Source organism: Camelus bactrianus, chromosome 10, assembly GCF_048773025.1.
Source record: "Camelus bactrianus isolate YW-2024 breed Bactrian camel chromosome 10, ASM4877302v1, whole genome shotgun sequence".
Classification (NCBI taxonomy): domain Eukaryota; kingdom Metazoa; phylum Chordata; class Mammalia; order Artiodactyla; family Camelidae; genus Camelus; species Camelus bactrianus.
The window spans coordinates 23942377-23961059 of NC_133548.1; the positions used below are offsets into that span (position 1 = coordinate 23942377).

The following is an 18683-nucleotide window of genomic DNA, read 5'->3' on the forward strand; positions in this document are numbered from 1 at the left end:
GGGGGGCAGGGCGGGATCTCAGGCCTCCTGGAGCCCGTCCATTTATCAGATTCCAGGTTAAGAAGAGTTGTGTTCTGATTGGAGCCTAGATAGCAACATAAAAAAAAAAAAAAAACCAGACGGATTTGGGAAGAGAGGCAAGCAGGGGCGTTCCTCCTCCCTCCAAACACAAGTGGAGTTTCACCTCGGAAGAACGGAGGGGCTGGGCAGAAAGTCGTAGGAGCGAGGTGGAACGCCCGGCTTGGGCCCCCTCTCCCAGGCCGCTGTCCCCTTCTCCTCCACCCCCCGGAACCACACTCTGCTCGCCCGCGTTGGTGTTCGGCAACAGGGGGCTTGAAAGGGAGCTGCGAAAGCCCAAAGCCTGGACCGCGGGAAGAGGGCAGCACACAGTGGCTTTTCCTTTACATTTTTTTTTAAATCGTCAGCTCCCCAGCCTAGCGTTTCGATCCCTCCTTTCCCAAGTCGCTGCTCCCCACCTCCCAGCTCGCTCACTCGCCTTCTCTTCCCCCTCCTCCACCGTTCTCCCGGCGGCTTCATCCGACCCTCGGCCTCCAGCCCCGCCTCCGCCACCGCGGGGTTTCACGCGCTGCGGAATGAAATCTGCATAGTGACCGCCCCTGTAGGAGATCATTGGTGCAGTTCCTGCCCGTCGCAGCCGATGATTGGTGGGCCTCCCCGGGTTATTTGCATGCCGGCGGCGGCTGGGTACCCAGCTGTGCCGGCGGCCGGCGCCGCACAGAACTTTGCCGAGCGCTTTCTCGAAGGCAGGTCTCGGACTCGCGCAGCTCCCAGAGCCGTCTCCTTCTGCTGCCGCCGCCGCCCTGTTCTCTCGGGATTCCTTTTCTGCGGAGGGTAGACGTTCTGCTTGAGGGAAGTTGAGGTGGGCCAGCGGGAGTGCTGAGGAGGAGCGACGGGGGTGGAGGGGGCGTTCCAGTGATAGCTTCAAGTCCGTACGCGGGGCGCGTGGGGCTCCGGCCGCAGCGAATCTCTCCCACCTTCCCGCGGCCGCCGGGCGGGCGGGCGGGCGATGCGGCCGCCGAGCTCCGCGGCGCCAAGAAGGAGAGCGCCCGGGAGAGCCTAGAGCTTGTTTCTGCCCACTTGGGAAAGGGCGCATGGAGTTGTGAGCGCCCCTCGCTCGGCGAGGCGGCTCCCGGCAGACTCCCCATGGCCGGGACGTACAGCTCCACTTTGAAGACGCTGGAGGACTTGACCTTGGACTCCGGGTATGGGGCCGGGGACTCGTGCCGCTCGCTCAGCCTCTCGTCCTCCAAGTCCAACTCGCAGGCGCTCAACTCTTCGGCGCAGCAGCATCGCGGGGCGGCCTGGTGGTGCTACTCCGGCTCCATGAACAGCCGCCACAACAGCTGGGACACGGTGAACACGGTGCTGCCAGAGGACCCCGAAGTGGCTGACCTCTTTTCACGCTGCCCGCGCCTCCCAGAGCTGGAGGAGTTCCCCTGGACTGAGGGAGACGTGGCCCGGGTGCTTCGCAAAGGTGCTGGAGGCCGGCGGTTGCCCCTGTTCTCGGCCGAGGCGGTCAGGCGCCTGGCCGGGCTGCTCCGCCGGGCGCTCATCCGTGTGGCCCGCGAGGCGCAGCGCCTGAGCGTGCTGCACGCCAAGTGCACCCGCTTCGAGGTGCAGAGCGCCGTGCGCCTAGTGCACAGCTGGGCGCTGGCCGAGAGCTGCGCGCTGGCCGCTGTCAAGGCGCTGTCCCTGTACAGCATGAGCGCCGGCGACGGGCTTCGCCGGGGCAAGTCGGCGCGCTGTGGCCTCACCTTCTCCGTGGGCCGCTTCTTCCGCTGGATGGTGGACACCCGCATCTCCGTGCGTATCCACGAATACGCAGCCATCTCGCTCACTGCCTGTATGGAGAATCTGGTGGAGGAGATCCGAGCCAGGGTGCTGGCCAGCCAGAGCTCCGACGGAGGAGGGTCCGGAGGCGGGGAGGTGTCTGCTGAGGCCCTGGAGATGGTCGTCAACAACGATGCGGAGCTTTGGGGCGTCCTGCAGCCCTATGAGCATCTCATTTGCGGCAAGAACGCCAACGGTAAGCACGAGGGTCCCGGGCCCGCAGACCGGGTGGGAGAGAAATCCGCCACGGGGTGGGTTTCCTAGGACCTGAGAGAAAGCGTTTGGTCCATAGGTGGAGGAGTTCATCAAATAGCTCTTGCCCGAGGTTGTTCTTTCTGGGACTAACTTTTGGAGGGCAAAGTCGTGGTTGATTTTCTGCATCCTGTTCTGCATGGTGTGGTCTCTATTGGAGGCTGTTCACTGATTGAACTGATTGACCAAGCCATCCCTGAACCTCTCGTGGCGTGAAGCTTACTGCCCTGTTGCTCTCTGCCTGGCTTGACTGCATCTGTAGTTGGCGTCTTTCCCCACACTGGGCAGATTGACTGTGGTTCTGTCCCAGTACTCTCCAACCCAACAGCAGCAGCTAGAGGGCCAAAAATCTTAAGACCTGAGCCTTGGGTAAGTGGAATAGGAGGAAGGGAACAGGAAGCCCAGCACCTGGTGCTGCCACCTTGGGCTTTGCTGGATTGAAGGATGCCTTTCAGGCCATCTGCTGGAAGATGGAGTGGTAGTGGTAAGTTCGTAACTCTGTGTGTCCAGCATGGTGGAACTTGGTGACCCCTGAATCCCCTTTCCAGAAAGGGAACCACATACTAGCTCCCAGGGCCTGACTTTCCAAGCTGTCACCAACCAAGTGAGCAATCGATTAAAACCCTCTGTTGTGTTAAATGCATAACCTTCTGGGCTTTTCTGAATGAAATGATGACCCAGTCAGTAAACCACACTATGGGGAAGAGGTATGGGGGGATGGGCAACTGCTTCACGTCAAGTCCGGAAAAGAAACAATTGGGTAGTTGCATTTCTCTGAAGGATGACATGGCTTCAGTGCAAAAGGTGGTGGGAAGTACTTGACCTGCTCCTTGGAAGGGTGTGACATACATTCAACAGTAAACTGACTACCAGACTCCAACTTAAGTAGTCAGCAGACCATTAATTATTTAGAATGGTGCTATGGCTAATATCCTTGCAGTCTGATTGGAAGGCCATTTTGGCAAATAAATAGTCAGTGGAAGAGGCCAGGTGGGTACTGAAAAGGCATAAAGGGAATCAAATTTAAATGTGGTTTAACATAATCGTAATAGTTAAAATTTAAAATTAGTACTTGACAGTGTGTCAGACACTGTTCTTAGCACTTTATATGTCAACGCAAGTAATTCTAGCCACCCTATTAAGGTAGGTACCTAAGGTATTATCCCCATTATACAGATAGGACAACCGAGGTACCCAGCGGTTAAGCAGTTTGCAAGATCACACAGATATCATCAAGTGACAAGCTGGAATTTGAACCCAGGCAGGCTACAGAGGTCAAGATTTTAGCCACTGGAGGAGAGGAAGCACCTTTGTTTTCATGGGTCCAATTTCCAAGGATAGCAATTGACATCTTAAGCCTCATTTTGAAGACAGTCTGTATCTATCAACATGATTGACTCTGACTTTCCTTGTTTTTTTTTGTTTTTTTTTTTTTTTTTAATTCTGGCACTGCCAAAAGGAGCTGCTTGGAATGGAAGAGCATTTGCCTTTTAATTTTCCTCCTCTTAGGTCAGAGTTGAGGTCAGTTCAGAATCTCAGTTGATGATATCACAGCTGATAATTGTGCTTTGCGCTCCAGGTATGTGGCATCACCCCCGGGAACATGAGCTCCAGGAGAGGAAGTGGAGGGCGAGGGGATTTCCAGGCGGTTGTCATAGCCCAGGGGAAGCGTTCTGAACTTTTGGCTGAGGGGAGGCCCAGACTGAACTCAAAGACTCCTAGGAGAAAGAAAACCCAGGCTCTATAACCGTATAACCCAAACTAGAATAAAGGTGGAAGGAATAGTAGGTGCCAAACAAAACAGAACATGCCCTTCATGCTGGTGCCCAGCAGGTTGAGGACCTTCTCCGTGTTTCTAACTGCAAATCGAGTCTAGTAAGAGTGGCTGCCTCTCCAGGGTCCCCTGCAAATGCAGAGTGGCCAGAAATTGCTAGAACACAGGTGTCTTCTACTAAAGAGCTTATCCTAAAGGGCCTTTTCTTATCCAGGGTCATCATTCCTTGGGATTTTCTTTGCAGAATGCGTTTTTGACCCCATGATTTGACCTCCTGCCTCCCCTCTCCCACCTCGAACAATCCTTCTTAAGCTGTGGTAGTCAAGACAGCAGGACTCTATGTGACAGGCGGCAAAGCTCCTGGGATATTCTGAGCCAACGGGTCCCTCTGTGCATTCCTTGGTCTCCAGGGAGCTCTCTTGCAGGAGAGGTGACCATTTGCTTCCACTGAGTAACATGGATGCTCATTTTTTATACATGAAAACCTGAGGGTGGCCCCAGTAAACAATAACCAGGCTGATTTATTAAGTCTCTTTAGACAAAGTGAAATGTATGTTTAGTAGAGGAACAATGAATTACTTACGCCTGAAAGCTGACTTCAGAGGGAAGCGTGAACTGCTTAGGAAAGAAATGGAGAGATCCTAAACCTTTGTTATAATGAAAGAAGCCAAGGGCCAGCAAGGTGACCATTTACACAGCCAAAGACTAAGTGGGCAATGGCTCACACACCGGAGGGAGAGTGCTGGCTCACAGTCTTGTCCTGCTGGCTTGCCTTTAAATTGCATATTTATTGTTGTTGTGCCTGCTAATTATACAGCATGCGCACATGCATTTGAGTCAGCTATATAGGGCTCTTAAACTTTTAATGTTTTCCAACCAGGAGTTTAAGGGCCCTCATCCATCTATTCCCATCCATTACTCAGAGTGCTGGGCAAATATGGTTTTGCTCAGCCCGAGATGGATGATAAAAGTTCTATGGTGTTTATAAAACATGATCTCAGCTTCACAGAGCAGCAGGAATTATATACTGCTTGCTCATTTGGTATTGATGTCCCTGTTCCCAGGGCAATGTCATTAAGTGATGGTATCTCCATGGCTTCCTTATGGGAGGTAGAGAAACCACTTTAATAGAGTAGTATTTATAAAGGTGGAGCTGGCAGAAAATAGAAACTTCCCTCATCCACTCGTTCCTCCCTCCCCCTGCTTCTCATCATTGTATGTCAGTTTGATGCTGAGCATCACTTCCAGGTTTCTTCTTGGCCATTTTTCTTACTAAGCTTTCCTGAAGGTCCATGCTGTCTGAGAAAAATCCCATTCCGTTTTGAGACTCCGGGTTAAATGACAGGATTTTGGTGAGACTATTCTTCCTCCAAAGCAGTAACCAGGATGTACATGAAGGTAGCTCTGTCATAACGGTAGAGAGCAAAAACTTTGGAATTGCGTGTGAAGCTCACTTCTGCTGTTTATATGAGTGACCTGGGGCATATTTCTTAACCATTCTAAGCCTCAATTTTGCTGTCTGTAAAATGGGGGAATAACAGCACCTAAACTCATAGGGTCAGTATGAGGATTAGGTGATATCATAGATTTAAAGATCTTAGCACACATACAAGTTCCTGGGTTTAGTCCCCAGCACCTCCTCTAAAAATAAAACAAGTAAGTAAACCTAATTACCTCCTTCCCAAACAAACAAAAATTTTTTTAAAATAAAGATTTTAGCACATATTAAATGCTTAAGAAATAGTTGCAGTTCATTCAACAAATAATTTCTTGGGCACTGACCCTGCCCACACCACTGTTAAAAGTGCTGCTAGGTGGTGAAGGGAGAGGATCCTTCTGTCATGGTTCACAAACTAATGAAGGAGACAAGAAAAAGTCAACAAATAGGGATTTACTTTTTTTTTTTTTTTTTTTTTGCAGAGATGGTTTTGGCAGTAAGTGTTATGAACAACAACAAAAAACAAAGTAATGGGCTAGTGTGACTGGGGCTAATTTAAATGATGGACTAGGAAAGCCTCTCTGAAATTTCATTAGTAGTAGGTAGTAGTAGGTAATATATCAATATCACTGCTGTCTAACAACCTCTTGGCAAAAAAAAAAAAAATGGTGAAAACTTTTCTGATTATCAGCTGAGGCGAGTCCCAGCGATCTCATTTGCGGTCAAGAAATAAAAGGGCTGCATCTACAGCAGGGATGAAGTCTTCTGGTTGTTGGATTCATTCAACAAAGAGATTATAGGATGGATTTCCATTAAGATAATCAACTCCAGGAGCGAGGGTTAATTGAGCTGCTAGTTGCTGTTTAATCAGTTTCCACACCTGGGTAGTCTGGGGTGGGGGACTTCCCTCCTCTTTGCGTTATTGAAACCAAGGGAGCTGGTAAAACTGAAACAAAGCAAGCTTTGGAAATGCAAGCTTATTTTTTTTTTTTTGTTTTCCTTGAATGCTCAAGGAGCGCAGCCCAGCCTTAAGTAGTTAGAGGAATAAGGTGGGGTTGGTTGTTCTGCTGCTTTCTCCTGAAGGTTTCACCTGACTCCACCCCTGGCTAGAAGAGCGACCTCTCCTTGAATTTCCACAACACCCAGGGCAGATTCTTGAATCATTTCCTGCTTGTGTCTGTCTCTCCCAGCACACTGTGGGCTCACGGGCATCGCTGCTCCCCTGTGCCTTGCACGCACGGGGTCTGGCACGTAGTAGAGGCTCCATGCATGGTGGGCAGGCAAATGATTGAAGTCACCTGGGATGAGTTCATGTAAATGGGAGGCATTTCAGGTTGGGAGGATTCCTTCAGAGTGTGGTACCCAAAGTGAGGGTTTCCCAGCAGAAGTCTAATGGGCAACAGATCCACAGGAGGACCGAGTTGAAAGACAGAGGCAGTCAATTCCCCTAAGAATAGCAATACAAATCCCCCCCTTGCCCACAGAGCTGCCCTAGAGGGCAGTTTGTTGATGACCATTGCTCAGAAGAGTTCGCGTCTGTGTTCCCCCCACCTGCCTCCAATCTGAGGATGGCACTAAGGCAGTCAACTACTGAGACATTCCTGAGTTACACAAGCAACACCTAAGGTTCTGAAACAAGCCAGAGACACTGGGCTGCGGATCCTCAGGCTGGTCCTTGTCCCGCCTCCCCATCAGTCCCTGTCCTTTGCCAGGTGGAGCAGTGGGTGAATGCTTTGGCCTATTTTCACACTTCTACAGCTGTAGTAATAGGTCTGACCTTTGGCAGCTCCTTAAAATGTTTTCCTCTGGGATCCTACCGGGTGCCCATACAAATCCATCGAATGAGATGCCCTTTCACAGAAGGGTCTCCGGGAGCCCAGGATCCACAGCTTGGTAATGGACCAAGCCCCATGTTGCTCAAGCCCTAGACCTGTGCTTTTTCTGTGAAGAATCACAGAAACAGAAGTAGTGAGGAACAGGGCAGTATTTGATCCTCTGCCAGTGGCGGCGAGGGTGAGACTACTAGCTACAGCAGTACCTGTTTGTTAATACCTGTTGCTTATTGGCCTGCAGTGTCCGGACACTTCAGATCCATTAGGCCAGAGAATCTTCACAAGCAAGGTGAAGCCCAGGCACTGAGGCCCAGATATGGGTGGTTCTTCCTCCAGAGGATGCTGTGTTAGGCTGTTTAAATGTTGCTTGCTGGCGGTCCCAGGATGTATCCTGCAGGGGCTATCAAATTTAAGGAGCCATCCTTGCTACTCACGAGGGGTGGGGAGCTCTGCCATCCAGGGAGGGCCTTATAGTGCCAGCTGCTGGGTGAGCAATAAGCTCAGTCAGATAGGAAAGCTGCCCCTTCTACTGCGTACTTGTCTAGCTGCAGGGTGAGCCAGCCCAGGGAAGGAGGGCACCCGGGAGGAAAGAACCCAAAGGGGGCCCGTGTTGAGGCCACTGGCCTCTGGGCACTCAGTTCACTTTGATTTCCTCTGAGTCCACTGCTACGTGTCGGGCTGCTGGTGAAATCTCAGTGCCAGGAGCACAGGGAGAGAAGGAATCAGGGTAGCAAGCACTGAAATGCTCTGGCTTTGAAGTCTGAGTTGGGCCCCAAATTGCCTCGCCTCTTACCAGGGCCTTGAGCAAGTCACTTTAGGTCTCCGTTTCTGTACCATAAAACAAGGGCCCAGCTCTTATACATGGGACAGTTGTGTCCTGTGCATACTCAGCACTCCCAGGATGTCAGAGCTGCGGCCTGGTTGAGCTGAGCATTGAGAGCATGGCACAGGGTGGGGCTGCCCAGGTGTAATTCCTGGTGCCCTGCTTGTGAGCTGTGTCGTCCCGGGCAGGTTAACTGCTGTGCCTCATTTCTCCCCTAAAACAGGCTTTCTCAGCCTTGTCAGTGTTGACACTTTGGACTGGGTAGCTTTTACCGTAAGGCTGTTCTGTGCACTGTAGGATGCTTAGCAGTATCCCGGCCTCCACTCACTAGATGCCAGTATCACCCCTCCCCCCAGCCCCTGCTGCCAGTCCTGACAATCAAAAATGTCTCCAAACATTAGCAGATGTCTCCTGGGGGGCAAAACTGCCCCTGGTTGAGAGACGCTGCTCTGTAATAGGACTGCACAAAGTGCCCAGCTCAGAGGATATCTGTGAGGATTTACCAAAAGTCTCTGTAAGGGGCTTTGCACTGTGCCTGGCACATAAAATATTAATTCTAATCACTGCTATATTTTTGCAAACTTGTGTTGGCGGTACCGGTCGTGTTCACTTTTGCCAGAGTCGGCGTTTCTAGCGCAGGGGAGGATCGTGACCCAGATCCCAGGGTGACGAGTGTTAGTCACAAGGCTTTCCTTGGTGACTAATAGGTAGGAGGAAGTTACGGAATTTGGAAAAAGCTCCTTTGCACCCTGCTCAGTTAAGGCTCCACTGCCCTCCACATGAAGCGGGCTAGCAGTGAGATCTGAAGCCCTCCCTCTGAGCTCATGACCGACCTGCCAGGATGACAGCCATGGTGCAAACTCAGAGCTCCAGGCCCGGGGGAGTCGTTCTGCTGTGATTATTGGACCCTGCTTGTTGCAGCTGCCAAGTCATGAGCCACAGGACAGCAGGTGTTTTGTGTTTTGCTGGCCTGTCATGTAAACATACTTTGTGGTCTTCTTGCTTGTTTTAAGAAAGGCCTAAATGGTTTTGCAGCTCTGGCGGTAGGCTTAGAGCTAGCTGCGTGCCGAATCGGAAGGAGAAGCTTTGGAAACAGCTCATCTCCCAGCCTGAGCTTACGCCGGCCTCATACATTAACTCCATGCCCAGCGCCAGCTACATGCAAGGCCACGGAGATGGACGGGAGGAGGACAAGAATTGATCTTGCCTGTCAAGGAGTTTAGAATCTAGCAGGGAAAGCAAAGCAAGTCTACGGATCCTTACGAGGAAGTTTGGGGTTGCTGCATTCAAGGGACAGGGTTGATGCTGGAGCCATCTCTTCCCCACTGCTTTTCATGAGCTCTTTCATTTAATCCTCCCAAGACCCTCTGGAGAGTAGATATGCTGTCCATCCCATAGACGGGGACCTTGAGGCTTTTGGTGACTGAAAAGTTCAAAGGCGAGAGATGAGTCCTGGCGGGGGTGGGGTGGCGGGGAGGGCTGCTTTGTGGAGGAGGTGGCGGGTGAGCCAGGGGCTTTGGGCAGGCGGAGCTGTGACAGGGACGGGGAGGTGGTGCAGAGAGCACGCTGGCTTCCAGGCAGAGGGAACGGAGTGAGCAAAGACCTGGAAGCCAAAGTGTGTGCGCTGGAAAACAGCGAGGAACCCTATTTGGCTGGAAGGTTCAGGCGCATGGCAAGGAGGAGCAGTGCAGATAACATAGCGAAAAGGAAAACTTTCCCACATCTTTTATCCAGATGTTAAGAAGCCTGCCAGAGTGCAGGGAGAGAGTTTTCCAAAACTCATTTTTATAATGCAGAAATGGAGTGTGTCTGCTCCCCAGCGCATCTTAACCACAGCCCCAGATCTCCCATTACCCTTCCTGTTGATGGAAAGCTCGACCTCACAGATGCCCCGGCCGCTGTCCTAGTAATGAAAGAAAACTTTAACCAAGCAAACTTGGGCTGAGGGGGCACGAAAAACCAGGCTGCTATCAACCTTGCTTCTCCCATTCAGTTTGGCTTCTGACTCTCAGTGTTTCTTCCAGGACCCTGAACAAAGCATTTCAGGCCAAAGCAATCCCATTACGGAATGAAGGTCGGGGCTGGCCGACCCGTTAAATGAGGCTGTTTGACTGCCTCTTGCCAAGGCAGGATTCTCAAATGTGGGGGCAGAGAAGGACATCAAACAGGATGAGATAAAAGGGTCTCAGAACTTTGGTTATCAGCCTGGCTTGATATGTTCAATGTCCAGTTCAGAGTTTATCCTTCTTCAAAATAACAGCTCAATTCTCAGAGAGGTTGAGTCACCTAACTCTTGGTGAAGGTGTTTCCAGAGCCCTGATAATGAAGAGTTCAATCATGTTAAATGTCTGATACTGTGGAACCACCTTATACCTCAGTGCCATCTGGACTGGACTCCCTAGGGTCCCACTGAATTCCTCTGACAGTAATAAAATGTAATTGAGCATCAATGGCATAGCTGATAACTCAGGTGTTAGTCCTTTTCCTCACCCTGGTGTTATAAAGGAATTCGTCACTTGAAAGAGAGAAATATCGTGAATGTTTTGCAAAAAATACATATGTGCTCATTTATGGTTAATGATTTGAGGCAGATTGTTTACTTTCTAAAAGTGAACTGGCGGGGGCACTGGCGGTGGTGGTCAGGCCCAGGGTGGAAACATTAAACAGGAAAGTTGAACTTAGAAGTACCAGAGTTACAAGGTTAGGGATGGGGAGAAATTCCACTGGACCACAAAGAGGGTGAAACAGATCTTTGAGTGACTGAAATCATCCCTAAAGAGGAGGCCAAGTTTTGTTGAAATTTTTAAAACTTTTTTTTAGTCTGTACCTTTTAAGATATGAAAATCAGTATTAGCTTTGAGGAGAGCTGTTAATAGACACAAGCTGACGCTCACACACCAAACAAGCATCCAGGACAATCCAGTTCAGAGAGCGAAGGATTCGCATCCAGAAAATTCTGGGCTGGAGCTTGGCCTCTTCGTGACCTGGAGTGAATCACTCCGTCTCCTTGGCTCTTTGCTACTTTATCTGTGGTGTGAATAGGGTGGACTAGAGCCTCCAAGGGCCCTTCTGTCTCTGATAGTGTTTCTAGACCCCTCACTGACACTGTGAAATCACTCTCCTAAGGTCAAGCCCTGTAATTAGTATCCTTGGGAGAGAAGCAGCTCAGGATGGGGCTGGCCGTGCTCTCGGAAGACAGGCCTAGCAGTAGGACTTTTTATACTGGGATTAGCTGTGATTACTTGATTTAGAGTTTTTCTTCCCCCACTTTTCCGCGAAGGATGAGTTCTGTCTACTCTTGGCTGACCGACCACTTGAGCAGCGCCCCGCAGCTGTGTCCAGGCCCTGGCAGGCTGTGTGGGGGTGAGCTCGGCCCGAGGTGACTTCATCCAGCCGGTGTTTGCAGCCTGCCTACCCAGCCTCGGATATTTATAGCAGAGGAGTAGCTAGGGAAAAAAATTTCAATATGCTACACCCTTCTTATGCTATGTGGGACAGAGACAGGCATTGTGAGGAATTTAGAAGGCAGGGCAGTATAATCCAGCAAGATATTTTTAAATGCTGTTTGTTGCAGTTGGCAGGGCCGGCTCTTCAAAGACGAGGGAAAGTGAGAGTCAGGGAGGATGTCAGGCTGCCAGGAATTCTGAGGCTGAGATACGGGGCTCGGCCCTTCCAAGAGTACGGGTTCTGAACCCCAATTTACTGCACAGCATTTGATCAGGGCTCGGGAAGGTCATCACGAGAGGCTGGGTGAGTCGGGGCAGCTTGTCCCGCCCCGCCAGCCCATCCATCCTATGAAGCCCCCAGCTGAAGATTAATAAAATGTTCTGGAGAAGGCAGAACATACAGCCAAAAAAAGAGTGGCTTCTGTGGGAACAGAGGCCCAGTGCTGCTTCTTTAACTCATCTCAGCAGCTGGGCGAACCAGGTTGTACGTGGGGACCCCATTTGGAAGCAAGTTGCTTGCAGCTGTTCTTCTGGATGTAATCTTCCCAGGACAAGCTGGCCAGGCCAGAGCTGTGCTGGGACCCCATTCGGTAGCAGGTGAGAGGGCCTCCAGGGTAGAGCTGCCTCTGAGAAGGCATTACACCTGTCCAACGGATGCCTGTAAAGCATCCTGGGAGAGGCTGCTGTGTTTTCTACCATGTTGGTCTTTGAGGAGATGGATAGTGGTTACAGTGGGAGGGTCTGGAGATTAGGATCCAGGGTGAAGCTAAGAGCTTAGTTTGGGGTACACGCACTGGTTTGTTCAGCAAATATTTATTGAGGACTTAGTGTGCACTGGTGATAGAACAAATGAATGTAAGAGATATAAAGGAGGGGAGGGTGCAGGCCCAGGGGATCATGAGGAAGAGTAAGGCATGCTGGAGGAATCACCGTGAGGCCAGCCAGGCAGGGGAAGACAGATCCGGACAGAGGGAGCAGCGAGTGCCTGGTGGGTTCAAGGAGACCGGTGGGGCGAGTTGGGGAGCAGCAAGTGAAGGAGGAGATGCAGCTGGAGAGGGACAGGAGGGGTGGTTAGGCACGTGGGCCTCGGAGGCCACTGTGTGGTACCCTGGCCTTCAATTCTGAGTCCGCTGGCAGCCACTGGAGGGACCTAGGCCCACGAATGACACGATCTGATTTGCATTTTAACAAGATTCCCCCTCTCTGCTGTGTTGGAAATGGGCTATAGCACAAAGTATGGAAGCAGCATGACCACTGAGGAGGCTTTTGCAAAAATCCAAGTGAGAGAGGGTGGTGGCTGGGACTGGGGTGTCAGTGGAGGAGGTTATGGATGTGTTTTGAAGTTCGAGCCAATAGGGCTTCCCAACGGCTTGGATGGGAGGTGTGAGAGAGGAACCCATATGACACCAAGGTTTATGGTCTGAGCAGCTGAGGAGGGAGTGGCCGTCAACTGAAATGGGAACGGCTGTGTATGGAAGAAGCAGAGCTGAGTGTGGTTTTGGTTACTTGTCTCAAACTTAATATACAGAGATATCAAGCGGGAGGGTGGCCTCCAGACCCCCCTGACTGGGAGAAAGGGCCTCCCGGAATGTCCTTGACCATTTGATGGACTAACATTGCCCTCCTTTGCCTTCCCCGAGGGTAGGCACAGCACAGCAGGGCTGGATGGGGCCTCAGGCAGTGGAGATTTAATTTTCAGTCTTATACTTCTTTGGTTGATGGCCTTAAGAGGCCCCCTGAATTTTGCCTTCTTGCTTCTTCACTGGCAGCGGGCAGCCTTTAATGAAGATTGTGAAATCTGTTGTCCCCTGTCATTAGCATGGGGTCTGCTGAATGAAGTCCAGTTGTTCTTGCATCTTCATGACCTTGTGCATCTGTCCTTCAATTGTGGGAAAGTGAGACTCCATATTCAGGCAGCTTTGATTCCTGAAGGTCAGGTCTGGGTCTGAAATTTAGTCAGAAAAAGAACATTCGTGGGTGCTTTGAGAGGGCACAGGGGCCTGGAGGAGTCTCAGAAAGGCACCAGGAGTCTCCAAGTGTCTGTGAGATGGTTTGACCTCTGCTGCTCAGGAGGGGCACGTAACACGGGATGGCTAAGAGATGGAATGTGGGAGTTATCTCTGTCTGACTGCCAGCCAGTTACTTGGTCTTTGAACCTCAGTTTTCCTCTTCTGTTTAGTAGGTATATCATGGTTCCTAACTCAGAGTTGTTTCAGTGGCCCTTAACCCTGGATTCACTTTAGAAACCCCTGGAGAGCTTTAAAAAAAAAAAGAAGTGAGTGTGTGTGTGTGTGTGTTAAGGCCCCACCTCCAGAAATCCTGATACAAGTGGTCTGGAGAAGGGCCCAGACCATGTGGGTAGAGTTCTTGGGAGGGTCTGGTTTTCAGTGAGCACTCAGACATTAGCTGTTATTCGTGGTAAGAGTCATTGTTCTGGAGCAGTCATTTCTGCCCCACCCAGGATGGCGACCTGCCTTCACCTCACAGCCAAGCTGCTTTGCCTTGCACCTCGGGAGGGATCGCCCAAGAACACGCAAGAGAAGCTTGCATTGCTAGGCTTGCGTGAAAGGGTCAAAGTTAGATCCAGAATGGCAGTGGCACCGTGTAGTAGTGGTACTACTGATTCCATCTTGAAGAGGAGACTGGGGCACAGAGAGGTTAAGTCACTTGCTCAAGGTCAAACAGCTAATGAGAGCTGGAGACTAATCAAACCCAGACAGCCTTCCTCCTGATTCCCTCTCAACCACGCCCTGTTTCCTCCTTAGCCGGAAAAGCTGAGACTAACTTCTCAACTCGGATCCCTGCACATACCTACCCGTCTGTTGAGCGTTAGAAAGTTCCACCCCAAGGCCAGGTGTTTTGCATGTCTATTGTGTGTTTTCTATAATTGTCCAATGAGATATGTATTCTTCTTAATCTCATTTGACAGCCAAAGAAACTGAGGCTCTGAGAAGTCAAGGTGGCATAGCTAGTGCAGGACACAGCGGGATTCAAACCAGGGTCGGCCGGACTCCAGAGTCCTCCCCTGCTTCTGTCCTCGGCAGTGGCCTGGGTGGGGAGGAAGCACATGCAATGATTTCCAGAGCAAAGAAATGAATGGGTTGGTCCAAGAGGGCGAGAGGAAAGGCATCCCTCACTGCTTCTGAGCAACTGAGCCACTTAGGGGCCTTAAAATAGTAACATCGCTCAGCCCGGGGTCCAGCCTGACAGGCCTGAGGGCTGTGCGGTAGGTATTTGTTTCCCTGCGTGTTTAAAGCTGTATATTGTGAAGCACGTTGCTCCCCTTCTGTTGGTGTGAATGAAATAACCTCCAAGAGATTGTGTGTTGGTTGCTTAAAATAGTTCCAGAGGAAGAATGTTTGGAAGCTGTTAGCTTCTTTAGTCTATTTCCCCCTGATTTATAACACCGTCGAGAATGCCTGGCCTTCTCTTGTTTACCCTCTGGCTTTTCCTTTCTTTCCACTGTATTTTAGCCCTTGTGTCATCAGAAGCCAAAGAAGTTTGCCACCTGAAAAAGTGACAGCCTTTCTAAATAATTGAATTGGGGGCTCTCTACACATTTCATTTTTCCCTTTTAAAAGGAAAAAAAAAATGAGACGAGGCCATTTGTTTTGGAATCCATCATTTCTCTCTTCCAGCTGCAAAGGTTCCAAAATCACAGTGATGGTGTTTGCTCTGGGGCGGGAAGAATTTATTTTATTCATTCACACTAAGGCCTGCTCTGGGAAGCGTGCGTTTCCTTACAGCCTTCCTGGCGTGGGAGCCGGGAGACCTGACATGCTGTGAGTGGGAGGAGCGGCTCTGTTCACAGCAGCCACTAGCCTTGTGAGGCTATTGAAATTTAATACAATTCAATAAGGTTAAAAAGCCAGTTCCTCGGTCCCACCCATGACATTTCTAGTGCTTACTCGTCATGTGAGGTTGGTGGCTACCAGACTGGACAAGGCAGATGTGAAACATCTCCGTCACCCCAGACAATTCCATGGGACACGTGGCCATTAGCATGGGTCACCAGTTGGTCACTTGGGGCCCCCTCTCTGGATTTTCACAGGTCTCAAGATTTTAACCATTCTCCAGTCTCTCTAAAGCCCTCTGTGTGCAGAAACAGGAAGATTCATGGACGTGGAGATTAAGGCCATTGATTCATGTGGCTGTAACCTCTGGACCTTTGACACAAGGTCACATTTTATGATTTCCAAGCGACATGGCCTAGAGCAGGTCACTTTGTCTCTGAAGTTGTCCCTTTTCAGCGAAATGGTGATTTAAAAATACCTCACAGGGATTTTCGTGAGGGTTAAACAAAATGACAAAGTATGTATAAAACACTTGGCAGAATGTTTGACACATGGGAAGAATTTATGTATGTTACAAAAGTTTTCTTGGGTTTTCTCAATGGAGCCACACAGCAGTCCTCGGGAGGAAGATTTTGTTGCCATTTTGAAGATAATGAAACCGGTTTGGGGAACACTGTTGCTACTGTCTCTGCGCCTGCCCCTTCTGCCGGGTAGTAAAACTTGAACTTGAGTTCTGCTGTTTTCCTCCAAGGCTCTTCTTTCCACCTGGGCTGGTTGGATGACCCCTTGTTGTAAGTCAGAGGCTGTTTGTTCGAACTAGAAGCTCTTTGGCGCTCACTTTCGTTCAAGAACTGCCTGTTCCTTCCACCATTCGAAGTGAGCTCTTTTCAGAGGTGTTTTGCCTGAAGCCGGCTCGTCAGTGTCCACTTGGAGAGCTGCCCCCAGGAGAGCTCCTGCCAGAATCTGGTTCCTTGGAACTTGAAGTTTACCTGAGAGGTTAAGGTTTTTAGTGCTTCACATGCTCTGTGGTCCTTTTGCATCTTTTGCTGTGAAGACTGAGCCTAAGAGAACCCTCCATGGGATCCCAGCAGAGGGTGGCTTTGAAAGGAGTATCCCTTACAACGAATAGCACCAAGAGAGGCCGCGCTGATGGGTAGAGGGCTCTGAGAGGATGTTCGCTCACACCTGCGGCCTGGGTTCAAACCCTGACTCCACTACTCACTTGCCCAGATCATACCCAGATTTAACCTTTCTGTACCTCACTTTTCCCATCTGTAAAATGGGGACAATACTAGAGCTTACTGGGCATGGTGGTTGTGAGGATTAAATGCAAAATAAAGCGCTTGTCCTAGTGCCTGACACATGGCAACCACCAGGTGCCCGTGGCCGCTGCCACCTCATCACTGTTGCTTCCAGGCAGCGGCATTTGGTGCACTTTCACTTTCAGGTGGTGTTGGCATTTTTCTACTGGGGGATGTGTTATCTGTCTAATCAGAAGTGGTCCAGAGGATGTTAGCTCCTTAAGTGAATGTCTAAGTTAAATTTGTATATCTTTGGCCTCCATGTGGTCTTTCTTTTTCCTTTTCCTTCCTTCCTCCCTTCCTCCCTTCCTTCTTCCCTCCCTCTTTCCCTCTCTCCCTCTCTCCCTCCCTTCATTCTGGAGGGTGCTGGGGGTGAAAAGCATGACTGTGCAGTGGTCATCTCAGTCCCTCACATGGGCTGTGTAACCAGCATCACCAATCAAAAGGTGTAATCAGACAGAGCTGGATTATTTCTGTAGGATTAATGTGCGGTGTGAAATGCCCAGATAGATATGCAGTTGCCACTCATTTACCCACACCCAGAGGTGCTAAATCTGCTTGTAATGAAATCTAAATGGCTTGGAACCATATGTAGGAAATCGAGTAATTTTCGTCACAGTTGTTACCACAAGTGGGTTTATATCAGGTGGATCCTAATGTCACTGAGCAGTGGTGATGTCCCCACTTTCCTTCTGCATGTGATTCTGCTAAGGAGGCAGCACTCTCAACAAGAAGCTTCCAAGAGAAGAAAGGAAGGACAGGGGCCAGGATATTGCATCACTGTGTTGACATACATGTAACATGGGTCCCACCGTGGGGCCTCCCGGGCTGACCAAACCCTTGTCCTTTGTGTGGCTCCCCTGGCACTGACAGATCACCCCTGGTTAATGGATAATTCGGACTCCTCTTGGCAAATAGTTGCTCTGTTAGTTATCTGTGCTGTGGTCTCCTCCATTATCAGTGGGGCCCGTCAAACCTCAAAAGAACCCAGTAAGGTGTGTACATGTGTGTACCTGTAACACAAGCCTACACACCTTCCCCTCCTTCCTAAAACACAGGAAACCCTTAAATCAGTCATTTCCAGGACTGGCTGGTTGCTGAAAAGTCTTGAGGTACTTTAAAAAATTCATACTCTGAGACCCACCTTGGATATATTAAGTAAAAACACCTCTAAAAGTGGGACCATATTTTTTAAAATGCTCCCCAGGTGATTCAAACCCCATCCTCTACCACTTGGATTTGAGTTTTGACTATGAGGCTCCTTTGAGAGTACGCACTGGGCAGAGGTCCCCTTAGAGAGAAGTGGCATAGTGTGAGGTTGGTCTGTGAAGGTCTCCTCTGTGCTCAGTGGGATGGAGACTGCACTGCATGGGAGGAGGTGGAGAAGGATGTTGCTTTGGAAAAGATAATGTTTATTGGATACTATATTGTTTAATCCCTTCAACCAAACTGTGAGGTGGTGGAGATCAGAACACAGGCTAGTATTTATTGACTGTGAGGTGGGGCAAGATTCTAAGTGATTTGCATGGAATCCCCACGACAGCCTGTGAAGTGTAGGTACTATTATTTATTCCCACTTTACAAATAAGGTAACTGAGGCCCGGAGACAGTTAAAATGACTTGTCCAGGGTCACGCCCAGCATCAAAACCCATGACTTCTGTTTCTGGAAGCTGGCTGGAGTTTTAATCACTATCTTGGGAGTAGATCAGATAAGAATCTTGTAAGTGGAATGTGGGAGTTTTCCCAGAAGGGTCCTCTGTGCCATCTTTCTTCAAGGCACTGTCCTTTGGCCATTCCAGCCCCGGTTTGCAGAGCCTGGCCATCATTTCCCTCCACAGGCCGGTCAGCTCTGCTGCTCTCATTGAGGGTGGCTGTGTTTCAGTTTGCCATTCCTTCCCCCTCTCCCCCTTCCTCCTTCCCTACTTGGCCTCTGCATACATCTCAGTGCCAACTCAGCCCAGGCCTCATCTTAGCCAGCATCTGTCATAGTCGCTGTACTCAGGTGATTGTCCACCTCTGTAGACCGAGAGGCATATAATGTTGTGATTGAGGGTTTGGTTGTATAGCTGGACTGCCCAGGTTCAAATCCTGGATCCGCTGCTTCCTTGACAAATTCATACCTGCGTGCCTCAGTTTACTTGTCAGTAAAATGGACATAATGCTACCTACCT

The 18683-nt window shown here is 50.2% G+C and overlaps 1 protein-coding gene across 1 annotated transcript in view; it reads left to right on the plus strand.

The window, feature by feature from the left end:
• Positions 1–731: 731 nt before the first annotated feature.
• Positions 732–18683, plus strand: part of ABTB2 (ankyrin repeat and BTB domain containing 2) — a 172487-nt gene continuing 154535 nt past the window's right edge. Inside the window, exon 1 of the mRNA XM_010964694.3 lies at positions 732–2047. Within this exon, the coding sequence (XP_010962996.2) occupies positions 1165–2047 (883 nt within the window). The 5' untranslated portion in view covers positions 732–1164. The remainder of the gene's footprint in view (positions 2048–18683) is intronic.